General features: G+C 38.9%; 1 protein-coding gene across 2 annotated transcripts; it reads right to left on the bottom strand.

Moving 5' to 3' along the window:
• Positions 1-1,455: 1,455 nt before the first annotated feature.
• On the bottom strand, positions 1,456-10,583 carry gpr171 (G protein-coupled receptor 171). Of its 2 annotated transcripts, none has more exons than XM_023409592.2 (6): positions 10,428-10,583; positions 6,709-6,793; positions 6,363-6,558; positions 3,805-4,014; positions 3,163-3,291; positions 1,456-3,026 (listed from the first exon to the last, which is right to left on the bottom strand). In XM_023409592.2, exons 3-6 carry the CDS (start codon positions 6,531-6,533, stop codon positions 2,460-2,462), a joined length of 1,077 nt encoding a protein of 358 aa, XP_023265360.2. In that variant the 5' UTR covers positions 6,534-6,558; positions 6,709-6,793; positions 10,428-10,583; the 3' UTR covers positions 1,456-2,459. The 2 variants fall into 2 exon arrangements, with proteins under 2 accessions (XP_023265360.2, XP_087031055.1); XM_087174929.1 differs by having other exon boundaries at positions 3,805-4,011.
• Between the last annotated feature and the right edge of the window lie 6,449 nt (positions 10,584-17,032).

Genomic DNA, 17,032 nt, shown 5'->3' with positions numbered 1-17,032 from the left:
TCACAGTCAGAAGGTGGGGGCCTGGCATCATCACTGCTTCAGAAATCCAAATTACTTTGATTCCGGTGTCAAATCCTTATTTAATATTTTAGTTGCTACAGACAGGAAGGACATTTAAAGCTCTAAAACCCTCAGCTGATTGGATTGAGAACATTAACAATAACTTCATGATAATGAATAATACCTTTGTCTATAAGTGGAAGTGGAAATCACTTTTTCTTCAAAGTTAGAGTGACAGCGTCAGTTGGCTGGAGTGTTAAGCAGTAAAAAATAACCTTTATTTTTATTTTTAACTCGAGCTCACGGCCAAACTGTAAAAAGGAGACAAATAATTTTTTCTCAAAATGTAGACATAGTTGTTGGGATTCATAAAATGTAACTTTGACAGGCAGGGTCTGCACAAAATTTAAACGGGGGTGCCGAGTCCGGCAGCAATACCTGTCTCACTCTCATTGACACCTAATGTAATCGTCTTTTTTTTTTCAAAAGAATCTCACTCTGTCTTCGCACTGAGCTTACTCACTCATTTTAAGGAATATCTGAAGAGAGACTGTAAGAAACTTCTGGCTTCACTGCTGTCACGGTGTTTTCGGTTTTTGAAAAGAAGTAACGGTTTTCTCATAATTTGCAATTGTTTGAAGCCATGTAGAAGCCAAATTCTGGGCAGATTTTCACATTGCCATGGCAACAGCAGCTCCTGACCTGTGTGCGTGCGTGCGTGCGCCTAGCAACCAGATAACCAACTCTCCAAGCTCCGCTAGCTTTACATTAGCCGCATGTTAGGTCTTAAATTACATTTAGTTAGGTCTTAAATATGTAAGTCCATTTACTGCTTCCTTCATTGCTTTTTTTTTTGTTTTGTTAAAAGAGTGAATGAAGTTGTGACAGTCTCCGCTGAGACAGAGGAGAGGAGAAGCTACTAGCCCTCTCTCGCTGTCACTTCTAGTCGCGTTGCTCTCCTCCCCAGTAATGTTAAATTTAGCACAGAAAAAAACATAATAGTGGTAATTTAAATAGCAGTTCAGGAGATTTATTAATCCTCAGGGGTCCCTCTATCCTTTTTTGGACATTTTCTTCACTTTTCTTTTTTGATTTGCTGATCATTTTGGCTGTGTTACAGCTGAAGGTATGGATTTCTGCAAGAAAGTGTCTTTTTTGACATATTTTTAAAATCTAATGTCAGTTACTGTTACAGGTCTATTATACACTGGTAACACATTTTGTACCCTCTGGGGTTCCTCGCGTCCAAAAAAGGACACGCAAAGAAAATGCTATAAAATCATCATATATCAATATTTTTTTTCTGCTTTTTTTTGCATACATCTCGTAAACCACTTCAGTTCTGCTCAAACCTACCAAATGTTATTAGTTTTCAGGATTTTAACCCTTTAAGTGCCAGTTTGAAGACATGTTGCCTCTTGTTTTATTAAATAAAACAACACAGAATATGACATATTTGGGGATGTGACATTGTTTTATATCAGAGTCTTTTATATCAAGACATTTCTCAAAACCAGAATATGATCAGGGTGACTTTTGAACACTAGAAATAAATCATGTACTCATCCCGGCAGTACCCCCCTGGCACTCAAAATTTCCCTGGAATTTTCTAGTTATTATTAACATCCTTTTCATTAATAATGCAAGGACAGTTGTTTGTAATAACTACAATGACTGACTACTATGACTATTATTTGTAAACTGCAACGTACCCCCCCATAGCATTTGGTAAAATAACATGTTTTGCACAATCCTGTATATACACACACTTTCCAACAAATCGAACACTGTCTTACATGTTCATGATAAGTCTATTATAATGTGAGTGTACAAAGACCGAATGGAGATGAATGATGGAGAACAGAGTGATGAACAGTGGTCACTGCTGCTCTCTGCTGGTTCAACCACAGAATGACAGGCTAAAATCTACACTTTGTTAGTTTTGTTTGTTTATTACCTCAAAATTTAAGATTCACTGACATACATACATTCAAGTATTATTATGACTTATAGATTGTCAAACAGCATTATATTGTATGTGTTCCTCCAGCTTATAAAGACCCTTTAACAGCATCAGAAGATATTGTTCACTTTAGATTTTGATACTGACTCAATTTAGTCCCTATATTAACAAGACTCTCCAAAACTAACACCAACCCATCACATTTACAACCAGGATTATACATACAATTAAATACTGAATAAACAGTGGATTAAAAATAAAAGTCAAATTGATTTCAAGTTTATCTCAGGTTTCTTACTTACTGAGTCCAGGAGTCTTGGCATTGGCAGCTTGGAGTTCAGGGTGTGGAGTGGAGTTTTGGACTCTTGGAGGAATTGAAAGGTGTGTTTTAGGCTATCACTTTCTGAATTTTTAGTCCTGCTGCTAAGCTAGGCTAAACATGCACTGGCTAAACATGCACTGGAGTCTTGCTTCAAGTTGTTTTACACTCAGTACTTCAACATTCATTATTTGAAGTAGTTGTTGGCATCTGTGGTTCGACCGCAAGCTCTTGCTGTACAGAAGTTGTATGTTGTATCATTTCCTCTGCAGCCTGCTCCTCTGCATCGCTGCCTGTCTGTTCTCTGCTGCAGGAGAACATCTTCCTGACTGTGTGTCTGAAAGGTGTGTAGAGGTAGAAGAAGAGCAGGGGGTCAAAGCAGAGGTGCAGCACGCTCAGCAGCAGCGTTGACTCCTTCCCCAGAAAAAGCTGCCGCTTGATCTGGCAGTCTTTGATGACTTCGGTCTGGGCAAGCGTGTATGGTGTCCGTACGACGTGGTATGGAACAAAGCTGAGTATGTAGGCCAGCGCCACGGCTGTCACGCTCCTTGCCACGTGCCTTGAGTCGACCCAGAGTTTGGTGTTGCTGCGACTGCCCAGGAGTCTTTTGAGAGCCAATCCGCTGGAGAGTAGCACGGCAGCGGAGGCGTTGAGGAACAAAGCTGTGCAGAGAAAGACAGTGAGGGCGTGCCAGTGAAGGCTGATGTCTTTCTTCAGGGATGAACAGCTGAGATACTGCTGCACCTGAGAACAGAACAACCGAGGGATGTTTTACAGTTCATATATGTTGATATTTATTAATAATGCATGTCTGAAACACAAACAGAATGCAACTGGAGCGTCCAGTCAACACTTTTCCAGTACAGAGGAGTTACTGTACCTGGACCTGCTGTATGGGCAGAGCCATGTTGGGCACCATGATGAGCAGCAGGAGCAGCCAGATGACCAGAGACAGCAGCCGGGCGAAGCCGACCTCCTGCAACCGCAGAAAGCGCATCGTGTGGCAGTCCTGCAGGAGAGGAGACCCATCAGCAACCAAGACCACCTTCCCCAGAAACAGCTTAACACTGACTCACATCCACATGTTCTGACAATGACACTAGGGTTAACATTCACTGTGTCCAGAAAAAGATTCCTAATGATTGAAATGTTTCCAGCTAATAGAACCTGGTAATTTGATTCAACTCATCTCAGAAAGGTTGGATTTATTGCAGGGCTGTTGTATTGGGTTGCATTCAATTGTTAATGTGTACCAAATAATTGTATTACCCATTCTCTCCATATGTGGCTCAGCAGGAAATGTTCTCAGGTAATGATTCCAGGTATTGTTATAACAGCAATTAATTTGTCTATGCTATCACCTGATGGAGAGGAAGTAGGAGGACAGTAGCTGAAATATACCAGCTGAGACAGACAGTTTGAAAAATGAATCGATGAGTGTTACACCACTGAAAAATAGGACAGTGGTATATTTCACCTTTGTCGTGAGTTTACAGAGAAAGGTGAGGCAGCCCCAATGTACCTGCAGGTAGCGGTCAGTAATGATGAGTGCGAGGAAAGCGATGGATGCATAGAGGCTGATGTAGATGGTGACAGCGCTGGCCTGGCAGTGAAACACCATGAAGCTCCACGGCGCCGCCCCGAGGTCCTTCAGAATCTTGAAGGGCAGAGCGAGCAGCAGCAGGAGGTCGGCCACTAGCAGGTTGACCAGGTAGACGCTGGTGCTCTGCTGCTGCACAGTTACATGTATCAGTTTATCTCACATGACTTCACATCTTCCTCTGTGATATGACCTAATCTTGTCTAATCTCATTTCAATTCACATAATCTTAAGTGGAGAATCTGAGCTTTCATCTCCTCTCACCTGAAATCCTTTTATCGTACCTGACAGCATCTCGCTTTCACCACATCACATCTTAAACCAAGGCACTGTACGCAGCCTGCTGGTCATGTGTCTGCATTGTGGTTCCTAGCCAGATATGCTCTTAAAAAAACAGATGTTTTTTTTTCCAATTTAAGACACATTTTAACAATTTACTTTTAAACCTGTGTTGTTTTTAACTGCGTCTTTTAACAGAATGAAGGATTTTAGTCATATTACGCATATGGACTTAAAATACACAGTAAAACAAGCTGAATTAACGTCTGCGCAGTGGCTGATCACCAAACAGCATAAGTATAAGGCTGAATTTTTTTTTTTTTCAGTATATTTTTTTGGGGCTTTTTATGCCTTTATTGGACAGTATAGTGGAGAGAAACAGGAAACGGGGAGGCAGAGAGAGTGTGGGAATGACATGCAGTGAAAGGCTGTCTGATGTGGGATTTGAGCTGGGGCCAACTGCAGCGAGGACTGTAGCCTCTACACATGGGACGCCTGCTTAGACCACTACGCCACACGACGCCCCATAAGGCTGAATTTTAACAATGAACTGTTTCTTCAGTGCTTTTAGCAGTTTTAATCACCGGCTATGTTGTATCAGAGGTAAGAGACCACCTGTAGACATTTCAGCTATGTGCTACATGTTCTGACAACAAACATGGCTGTGTGTGTGGATTGCAGTCCCACGCTTGCAAAACTGAAGACAGATACTTACAGTATTACACTTATACAGTTACTTGATTGCAGGCTAAGCTCAGGGCAGGACAAGTTAATCGTGGAGCTATCTTCCATAACCACAGCTGAAGACCTATTTATTTAACTTGGCTTTTATTTAATTTCCCCACATTTTACTATTCTTATTGGTTTCTGTTTTTATTTTAATTTACATATTTTACCATCTACTGTCTTTCTATTGTCTATTTTCATTGTTGTTCTATTTGCCCCTTATTTTATTGTACTGTTTGATATTTTTACTGTAAAACACTTTGAGCTATATTTCTTTTATGAAAGGTGCTCTTTAAATAAAGTTGTTTCACTTAACATGATGTAATATTTATCTCATCTCATCTGGTTAGATCTTAACCGTCCTTGTCTTTTCATTTTCTTCCTGTTATCATGTGTCACTTAAACTTTGTGACTTCATCTAAGTTTGTTTATGTAATGGTCACATTTTAGATCGTCTCATGTCAACACATCATCATTTCATCTCATTTTATCTCACCTTATTCCATCCTCTCTAATCCTATCTATAAATTCCATAAATCCTGACCTGACTCGACTCATCCCATCTCGTTTCATCTCGTTCTTCGTGAAATCATCTCTTCTATTCATTTGAATTATTTCTGTTATTTTTTCATCTCATGACATCTCACCTCATCTTGCAATATAATACACCATTTCACCTTGTAATTCTATTCTATCTCATAACATCTCTTTTTAGGTTCCTTGATGTGTTTTAATCACATCTAATTGATCTCATCTCACTTAATCTCACTTTATCTCCTATCACTCACCTAACTGTACAATCCAAAAAAAAAATCTGTTCTTGAGTTAAATTCTCGCCTGCGACATAATCTCACCTCATCTAAGAATTATTTCATTACATCTCACTTTACTTTCTCTCATCACATCTCTCGCGATCTTAATATATTTCACCCCAGGTCATGTTGCATAGTTACATTAAGTCTCATTCGATATCATGTCACATAAAACTGCATCAAATCTGATCAAGTAAAAGCTCAATTTGATATAAATTCTCCCACCTCTCATTTCAACTCACCTGACATCATCTAATGTCATGACATCTTATTTCATTGTGACCAATCTTATCTGATCTCACATAATTCCTTCTTCTTCACAACTCCTCAGATGTCTCATCTGACACAATATCCTGTTTCCTCACCTCCTCTTATCTTGTCTCATCTCACTTCATGTTTGTCATCTCAGCTCATGTGATATCACGTCAATGCAATAGTTTTTAAAAAGAAAGATCTTCTTGAACTGATTCCTCTCACCTGAGACCCTCATAGCTCATCTTGTCTCATCTCATGACATCTCACATACTTCAGTTCAGTCTCATCTGACATATTTTTAAATTTCTTCATCTGCTTTAATTTCATCTCATCTCATCTCACACCATACCTGATGTGTTCTGATCTCACCTCCAGCCCCCTCCAGTTTCACTCAGCAGAAATTCTTACCTGTGCTCTGGGACTGTGGATGAAGGCCCACACAGAAAGCAGGTTTCCAGGCAGACTGACAATAAAGATGAGGATGTAGAGGACAGTGAAGGGTCCCATCTGGTCGTTGACAATACACTCCATCCCCTGCTCAGCTCCTCCAGCACTGAAGTTGGAGGAAGGAGGCATCATGAGGATGTGCAGTGCTCACCTGGAGCTGAAAAAAACAAAGCATCAAGCGCCTATTTACTTTTACTCATGGCAAATACTTTTACTGTTAAATTCAAAATTAAATAAAATTCAGCAAATAAAGTTCCAAAATGGTGTTTGAGTAGAAACAAACATAACACGAGGTTGTTGTTCTTACTGTGGACGATGTCTGTGGAAGTCTGTATCTTCAGCAGCTGCTCTGACTGTGGTTCGGATGTCTGAACCACAGTGAGCTCCACAATCTGGTTAGAAACAGAAAGAGCAGAGGCTGGTGGGAAGAAAACATACTTTTAAATGCTAACGCTGTAATGCTAATACAGTTTTTTAATTTATTTTACATGACACAAATGAGCCTCTCGTCAAATGTTATGCACTTTGTTATGAACTTTAAAAACTGTAACTGTGATATGTACAAAAGTAACTGCACTAAGTCAATTCTTAGTAAGGCCTCCTTTGCCAACATGTTGCATGGAGATGGAAATAATCTGCTGTGTGGGGTGTGTGGTAGCCAGAGGGTCAGGAAGCACTGCATAGATTGAGGGAAGAATGGACTCTACCACATGTCAGCACATTTATTGATGCTGACTTCCTGCAGTCAGTCAAGAGACTGAAAGAGAAAAGATATCGGCTTCTACAACAGGGCAGTGATCCAAAGCATCCACCAGAGCTGAACTTGTGGAACAGCCCCCACAGACCCCCCCACCCCGACCTGGCCATTGCTGAAAACCTGTGGGTAGCTGTTCATCCTGCTGTATGAGCAGGACAGACTGAAACATCTCAGAACCTGAAGTGATCTGCAGGAAGAGGCTGTTCATCAGGGACAGACGCACAACAATTTCTATGTAATGTTTCCTATTATTTTAAGTTGATTAAGTAAAAAGTAACAGAGGATTGACATTTTTAAAGTTACATTTTTTCATTTTTAATTGCTGCAGAGGTTGGATTCACTTCTTTTCCCTTCAAATATAAACTAGATGTGGAATTTTGTTGTTTTCCTACTCTTGTCTGCTATGAACTTAAATAGTAAATATTCATAATCAACCATAAGTTGAACTTTGGAAAATGTATTTATTTATTTATTAATTGTTTAAGACTCAAGAACTTTTGAATGCAAGTTTTGAGTTTACCTTTTTGTCCCACATCTATACACATCACTTTGCTACCAATCCATTTCACAACTTACAACCCTGTGGAACTGTCCCATTATTTATGGTTATGATATAAATTGACTAATAAAATAACAGACTGGATAAAGTTACGAAATGAAAGGGGACTGAAGTAGCCTTTTAAAGTCAATTATATCACTATTCTAATCATTTGTAGTTTTATAAATAGAGTATGCAACAGTTTATAATATTCTGCATGAAATAGTGAGTTATGATTTCCATGCATAGTTCCCCTAAATGCATGTTCATCTGTTCACTTCCCTTTCATCCATCTGGTTTTGGTGCAGGTTTTTATAAAGTTGTTTGGTCTACTTGTTGATTCATCCTGTTGAATGTGCAGAAGCTCCGACAGACAATCTTACATGTCAGAGTTATAACAGATCCGGAGGTGACAGACAGAGAGGTAAGCTATGTCGCTGAGCAGGATGTGAAGCAAACACTGCGGTAACAGACGAACTGTCTGCAGCAGGAAATCGTAAATAAATAAGGAAACTCTGTAATTGTAAACATATGATTCAACAAGTGAGCAGCCACCTCCTCTCAGAGGGACAAAAAGTCAGTCTCTATTTCTCTCCATACTTCTGAACAGGGAAGGTCTTTTTTTTTAATTATTATATATTGATATTTTAAAGCCCTCAGACAGACGTGGGTTAAATGTCACAAAGTTAGGATGAGTCAAGCAGCAAGCTGTGACGATGGACAGGGGTTTCAGATAAAAAGTTGCAATATGACATCAGAAGAGAGTGTTGGAAGAAGCAAGACATTAAAATTACATACAGTATAGTAAACACACAAGTTGTAGCTTGTGTGTGTTTTAATACCAATAAATTAATCACTGTTTTAAGCTTTTGAAGAATAAGTCTGTGTTTGATGTCAGTTAGTGTCAGTAAATCCCCTAAAATCACCAAAACCTCTGACGTGTCTCAGCATTTTCTGTGGCTCTCAGCTCTGAGCACACCACCTCATACTAAACATGTAAATCTGCAAAAACATGTCAGATAAAAAAAAAAAAACTTGAAGACTTAAGACTAGACAGAGCTTCTTTGTAAGATGTTGTGTGTTGTATAATGTTGCCTTGCTGATAAAGATCTGTAGAGAAGCTTTCTTTTTACTACCTGGTAAATCCTTCACAGTGTTCCCCATCCATCACCTAAATTCACCACAGTTTCATAATGAACTGAAGATCTGTACACTCTTCTCATAATGTAACATAAAAGATGTGCTCTGTTTGGATTTGGATCTGTTACTTCACTGTAGACCTGTGAGCAGCGCGTTGATTCACACAGCCCTTCTTTGACCCTCAGGACCAAGCAGCAACCTCCAGGACTGAATAATTATGCCAACACTGAATTGCCAAAAACTGCAGTTCCTCTAATGACCACTAGAATTTGGCTCCAACAGTAAGTAAAAATTTATTGTATGTTACACCCAAAACACTCCCATGAGTAATTAAGAGATTAAGTAAAACCTTTTTGAACCATGCACCTGGAGCAGCTATTTTCTCATTGCTCACAGTATTATCTATTAAATGTTACTCAAACAGGTGATTTTTTTAGTTTGGAGCATTTGTTGTGGACTATTTTCAGTGACGGAATAATCCACATTTGGTGCTATTTGGGGCAACAGGATGATACATGTCAAAATGAACTACTCATAACTAACTCACTGATATGTTTCAAAAATTTTGGAAACAGTGGAGCTCCTCCTCCACAGAGGAACAAGGAGGTAAACCACCAGACTAGTTTTTCAGAGGAACTGATGAACAACATCCTTGTTACCAGTTTGCACTGAGTCACAGAGGCTGGTCTAGCAGCAGCCTAACAGGAATGATGTCAGGACTTCACCTTTCAGTGGAAGGATACAGTAAAGTAAAGATCAAACTGACTTCAGGGTGCTGCAGTCATTCATTTCTCTCATTCAGCTGTGTCTCCATGATGGAGGGCAATATAATGGTTGTGTCTAAAGATCTAGATCCATCAGGGATCTGACCTGAATATCAACAATGTTGAGTCATTAATTACAAGTAATACCTCGCTGAGTTACCAGAAGATGGTGGAGCATGTTCATTGGTGATTTTTGTAAACAGCTGATTCTGTCTGACACATTGGTCCAAAGTAAAGAAAACTGAGTAGTAGTAGTAGTATCAGTTTTAAAAAGCTGTAACAATGAAGAATTTTAATTTTGGCCCCTTCTCCACAGCAACAGCCCCTGAGGCTCATGGGTTTTGTAGCATCAAAAATCGTGTATCAAACTGACCACAAAATCACAGACGTATTAAGACTGCTGCACCCCAGAATCTTTGTCGAGTAAATCCTGGTACCCCCAGGTAATGTGCTGCTCCACCCCCTGTTTACAGTATACTGCTTGGCTGTGTTAAGTGTTGAGTGGTTTAATAAAGAGTATTAACTAACTGTCTTTAAAGTGTGTGTGTTTTATTAGTCACACAGAGACAGCAATTACATACACAATCAAAAATGAAATCAAAAATTCTACTGCCCAGTGGACAGAAAATCCTTCACAATACTTCAAATTGTCAGTTATTTATTCTTTTTTTATTTTTATTTCAGTCACTGTGAACAGAACCAGAAAAAAGAAGAACAAACTGAGCTATAGAGGAACCAGCATCACATCTTAGGAGGGTGGTATGTGACATTCAGTACTGTGATCATCAGTCTGTAAAAGCTCTAAATGAACCTCAATGAGCCCTTACCTCCTGTGCCTGTCCTCTCACAGGTCCTCAGACTATGTGTTGGCTCCCTGAGGACTGGTCAGTTCTCCGGGTTCTCCCCAGGTCCTCAGACTGTGTTTGATTCAGTGAGCTCATGTGCTCAGAGCTGCGGAAGCTGCAGATGCAAAAGAAGGTGTTTTCCTGACTGCAAGCATGCTGCTGTCGTCAGTGTTCACGTCAGACCACAAGCCACGCTTCCCTGCAACACACACAGCTTTTCAGTAACTGACTCATGAATTTGGTTGATTTCAGTAGTTGATCTGTTTTAAAGTGAGGAAATTGTTGTTGAGACATCTGGTTTATCTCACATCTACAGACATTAATGTCACTTAAATATCAATTACCTGTGTGGGCAAGCTGTGGTGATGATTAAGAGTGGGAGGTCATTTTACCCTGATCCTGAGGCCTTCTTAGCAAGGTTGAGGTAACAGGGTAGATACCCCCCCCCACCCCACACACACACACACACACACACACACACACACACACACACTCACCTTTTCAACCTCAGAGGTTCCTGTGTGTGGCTGTTTCTACACCTGTCTGATTATAAAAACTGTCATTCACACCCACAACATCATGACTGGTCAACTGTGTGGACGCGAGGAAGGAGGCAGAGTATGAACTTCTCTCTCAGCCCTCTCACTGTTTCTGTCACCATGTTGTAACATGAGCTGACAACAGTGTTACAGTGTCTCTTCTCAGTCAGCTCCATCACATGGACCCAGAATGCAAGAACCTACAAATTAGGAACTGACAGACTGAGATTCAGTGATAATACAGATGTGACCCAGCAGCATCTGTACTGCCTATGTACCTAAACTGCTTTGACAATTTATCCCTCTTTTATCAAAAGTTTTTTTTTTCTTTTTAATTTATTTAATAGCTAGAAAATGCACTTTACTGGGCGCCAAGTTCAGTATGTTCACACATACAAGGAACTGACTTTGAATGGTTGGTGCCAAAATTCACAGAATAGAAACTAAAATCAAAGAAAAGAGAAACCTAATTAGGAAATAAAAACAGGAAACATAGTCATAAAAGCTAGTAAAGGAATAAAGTGAGGGTGCATTGGTGCAGGTGTCTGTGGCCTTATACTGCAAAGTACTGTACAGGCTGCGGGCCTTCTGCTGTAGAGAGTGTTGTAGTAAAATATATGATGCATTATTACTGAATGTTAAACTTATATAATCCAATGGAATATCTATACTCACAACTGAGGTTAGATTTGTATGTGAACCAGCTTTTACTGAAGTAAGATTGTTACAGAATGGAACCTGGAAGGAATAAAGTAAAAAAAAAAAATGAAGGCCCTGGGAGCAATGGTGTTGGAATAACAGCGATGACGAGGCCCAGATTGAAGATAGACGAAGACCTTAGGTTTAGAGTGGTGGAGGGGCTCTTGGATGCCTGGTCCTACTACACAGCTTGGCACAGGAGTCTTTAGGACGGGTGAACGAGGGGCTTCTGGACACCTCGTCCTACTGCGCTACCCTGGCAGACCTGGTTGGGGGAATTACACACGGGGCTGGACACCATTGCTCCCAAGGCGGAGATAGATTAGGTTGGGGTTAAAACAGCTCTGGCACAAGGTTATCATAGATGTTAAAAAAACACTTTGGGATTTTCTTTATTAAAACCATTTATGTATGGTTAAAAGATATATCCCTAAATAAATAAAAACAAAAATGTATAAAAAAAATCAAAGAATAAAAGAATAAAAAGAATTAAAAAAACTAATAAATAAATAAATAAAAATACAGGGAAAAGGAATAATAGTACAGGGGGGCAGCGGGAGTTTCAGTTATTATAAAATTCTCCTGACTTTCATTAACTCTCCCAACTGTTGGATAAAGAGGGATAAAATATGTTAAAATGACAATTTCTCCAATAAGAAAAAAATTAATAGAATATGTAAAAGAAATCAATTAATATATAGAATTATTAATAGAAAAAATAAGATAAATAAATATGGAACATAGAGATACCGCTATTAAAACATATAAGCACTAAAACAAGACAAGGTTAGTAATGATTAAAATATATAAAGGAAACATGCAATTTATGTAATAAATGGCACATAACATCAAGTAATAAGTGCTATAAAAAAGTGTTTAAAAGTTCAGAAATATAGTTACTAAAATAAGTTTTCATCTTACATGTTCACGGTATCTGTATGTAATAAATAAATAAAATTTAAAATATTTAACAGAAAAAGTTAAGAGCTAAATATATGATAAATATATTATTCAATTATAAGTTGAAAATTAAATTGAAAAAATTATCATAAAACATAAGTTCCCTAATTTATTGCGTGTTTTTTTATTTAAAATAGTTTTTAATTTAAAGGGTTCCTATATTTTTAAAGGAAGTTAAAAAAAATTCAGGCGGCTCTTATATTCCATTTCTTATTTCTTTCTATCTTTTAAAATAATATTATTCCTCTCCATGTGAATAAAAAGTGCTACAAAGTTAGGGGATGCAATAAAATAAAACTTAAATGGTACCAGCCGTTAGTGTAGAAGGTTTTATATTAATCTGTTTGCTTTAATAAAACAATGTGTATATTGTTGATGTAATCATAATATGCTTATAACTAAGTGATTTTTTCATAAAATTTGCTGTGCAAGAAGAAGAGACAGACTGAACTTATGATATTGTTTGAAGGCCACAACTCCTTATATGGCAGACATCCCGGAAAAGTAAGACAGAAAACAAGGAATAGAGTAGGGTATTGTCTCTCTTTGTGTGAATCTCTCACAGAGCCACCAGCACGAGGGTAGGAGTCTCAGATAACACGAGGTGAAACAAAACAGAGAACACGTGGAGGAGCAAAGCAAGGAGACAGCGGCATGGACTGATAAGAGAATCAACCCACATTGTATTATTTTTTTCTGTGTAAGACTATGAAAAGACTGGGTCAGGGAGTGGTAGGTAGTCAGACTTCATGAACTGGCGCAACTGCATGTTGTGGTAAGGGAGAGAAAGTTTGGCCCAGAGCTCTGTAACGATCTCCTTTTTCTAATGCTTTATTGCTGTTAGCTTTAATAAATACGGGGATTTGAACTTTGAAAGAGTGTCCTGTTTCCTTCATCAAACCAACACGCGAGTTCAGGAGACGAACTCAACAAAAAAACAGCGCTGTTGAACAGTATTGCATTCTCAGGTGTAACTGATAACTTTATGACATGTAAACATGAAATCCATCACATTCTTCATGAATGCTACTCAAATAGACAGGAAAACCTATCCTGAAGTGTTCTGTATAGACAGGACAATGAGTGACAAAAACTCAGTTCTCAGACACAGAGAAAGCTTCTGACGAGGACTTAGAGCAGATCCTGACGCTTAACAGCGCTTTACAACAGTATCGCATTCTAAGGTGTAGCTGATAACTTTATGACATGTAAACATGAAATCCATCATATTCTTCATGAATGCTCCTCAAATAGACAGGAAAACCTATCCTGAAGTGTTCTGTATAGACAGGACAATGAGTGACAAAAACTCAGTTCTCAGACACAGAGAAAGCTTCTGACGAGGACTTAGAGCAGATCCTGACGCTTAACAGCGCTTTACAACAGTATCGCATTCTAAGGTGTAGCTGATAACTTTATGACATGTAAACATGAAATCCATCATATTCTTCATGAATGCTCCTCAAATAGACAGGAAATCTGATCCTGGAGTGTTATGTGTAGAAATCCCACTAAATGTGAATGCTGAGATTTTGGACACACACAGACAGCTTTAACGAGGGAAAGAGGCGATCTAGGCGCTGGAAACGTTAAAACAGCGCTGTTGAACAGTATTGCATTCTCAGGTGTAACTGATAACTTTATGACATGTAAACATGAAATCCATCATATTCTTCATGAATGCTACTCAAATAGACAGGAAAGCTGATCCTGGAGTGTTATGTGTAAAAATCCCACTAAATGTGAATGCTTTGATTTCGTAGAGACACAGACAGCTTTAACGAGAGAAAGAGCCGATCTAGGCGCTGGAAACCTTAAGACAGTGCTGTTGAATTCTTGCATTCTCAGGTGTAACTGATAACTTTATGACATGTAAACATGGAATCCATCATATTCTTCATGAATGCCACTCATATAGACAGGAAAACTGATCCTGGAGTGTTCTGTGTAGAAATCCCACTAAATGTGAATGCTGAGATTTTGGACACACACAGACAGCTTTGACGAGGGAAAGAGCCGATTTAGGCTCTGGAAACATTAAGACAGCGCTGTTGAATTCTTGCATTCTCAGGTGTAACTGATAACTTTATGACATGCAAACATGGAATCCATCATATTCTTCATGAATGCCACTCATATAGATAGGAAAACTGATTCTGAAGTTTTCTGTGTAGAAATCCCACTAAATGTGAATGCTGAGATTTTGGAGACACAAAGACAGCTTTAATGGGGGAAAGAGTCGATCTAGACACTGGAAACGCTAAAACAGCGCTGTTGAACAGTATTGCATTCTCAGGTGTAACTGATAACTTTATGACATGTAAACATGAAATCCATCATATTCTTGATGAATGCTACTCAAATAGACAGGAAAACTGATCCTGGAGACTTCTGTGTAGAAATCCCACTAAATGTGAATGCTCAGATTTTGGACACACACAGACAGCTTTAACGAGGGAAAGAAGCGATTTAGACGCTGGAAACGCTAAAACAGCGCTGTTCAACAGTATCGCATTCTCAGGTGTAACTGATAACTTTATGACATGAAAACACGAAATCCATCATATTCTTCATGAATGTTACTCAAATAGACAGGAAAACTTATCCTGAAGTGTTCTGTGTAGAAATCCCACTAAATGTGAATGCTCAGATTTTGGATACACACAGACAGCTTTAACGAGGGAAAGAGCTGATTTAGACGCTGGAAACGTGGAAACAGCGCTTTTCAACAGTATCGCATTCTAAGGTGTAGCTGATAACTTTATGACATGTAAACATGAAACCCATCATATTCTTCATGAATGCTACTCAAATAGACAGGAAAAGTGATCCTGAAGTGTTCTGTGTAGAAATCCCACTAAATGTGAATGCTCAGATTTTGGAGACACAAAGACAGCTTTAACGAGGGAAAGAGTCGATCTATGCGCTGGAAACGTTAAAACAGCGCTGTTGAACAGTATTGCATTCTCAGGTGTAACTGATAACTTTATGACATAACTTATGTAGCTGGAAACGTGAAAATACACTTGAGAATGCAATAATGTTCAATAGTGCTTTTTAAGCGTCAGGATCGGCTCTTTCCCTCGTTAAGGGTTAAGGGTCCTGTGTCTGAGAACTGAGTTTTTCTCACTAGTTGTCCTGTCTATAAAGAGCACTTCAGGATAGGTTTTCCTGTCTATTTGAGTAGCATTCATGAAGAATATGATGGATTTCATGTTTACATGTCATAAAGTTATCAGTTACACCTGAGAATGCAATACTGTTCAACATAATGCAATACAACTTGTCTTCATCATGGCCACTTCTGGCCAATTGAAACCCATGAAAACTACCTTTTTTAATTCCTTGTTATTAAATCATACAATTTAGTTAAAATTGCTTTCATTCTAAACTCAACACTTAAAAATTGTAGTTTTTAATGTTTTCTACCAGATTCAGTCATTTCTCCATTTTTGGCCAAGGGAGAAATTTCATCTAATATTCTAAGTTTCCAATATGGGTCTATGATGTCATACTGCACTCCAATGGAGCGAATGAATGACACAATTTTGACATAGGTGTGACCTTTAGGATAGCAGATAATGGTTTGACTCAGGCAACAATAAAAAAAAATCAAAGGGCATCTTGCAGAGCTCAAAGATGCAGCTGCAGGGTAAACAAAAAGCAACTCAGCATTGTTTGTAAATCTGTCCTGGAGTTTATTCAGGTGCAGCCAATACTAAGGCTGTAAGTAAGCCTATCAGCTTCCAGATCATTTTTTCTCTGGCAAGGTGGCAAGAAGGTCGTATTCACTGCTTCAAGCACTTGACTATGTGATGCGTTCAAAGATCGAAGATAGGGAGAAATCCTCTGGATTTGAAGAAGAGACATCTTCTACTCAAGATGAGGACACATCCTCTCTTGAAGATGATGGGACACCCTCCTCAGAGGATGAAAACATCACCACTGATGATGAGGAGTACCAGCCAGTGCCTAATTCCTCTTCCTTAAGGGGTGAGTACGCTGGACAAGTTTTCCTGTCTATTTGAGTAGCATTCATGAAGAATATGATGGATTTCATGTTTACATGTCATAAAGTTATCAGCTACACCTTAGAATGCGATACTGATGAAAAGCGTTTTAAGCGTCAGGATCTGCTCTAAGTCCTCGTCAGAAGCTTTCTCTGTGTCTGAAAACTGAGTTTTTGTCACTCATTGTCCTGTCCGTGCAGAACACTTCAGGATAAGTTTTCCTGTCTATTTGAGTAGCATTCATGAAGAATATGATGGATTTCATGTTTACATGTCATAAAGTTATCAGCTACATTTTAGAATGCGATACTGTTGAAAAGCGCTGTTTCCATGTTTCCAGCGTCTAAATCGGCTCTTTCCCTCGTTAAAACTATCTGTG

The sequence above is a fragment of the Seriola lalandi genome, unplaced genomic scaffold, assembly GCF_002814215.2.
Source record: "Seriola lalandi dorsalis isolate HSWRI2012SDOR001 ecotype SW California unplaced genomic scaffold, Sedor1 jcf7180002054399, whole genome shotgun sequence".
NCBI classification, from domain to species: Eukaryota; Metazoa; Chordata; class Actinopteri; order Carangiformes; family Carangidae; genus Seriola; species Seriola lalandi.
Note: the sequence above shows the minus strand (reverse complement) of the source record. Positions and strands in the feature narration are given on the sequence as shown.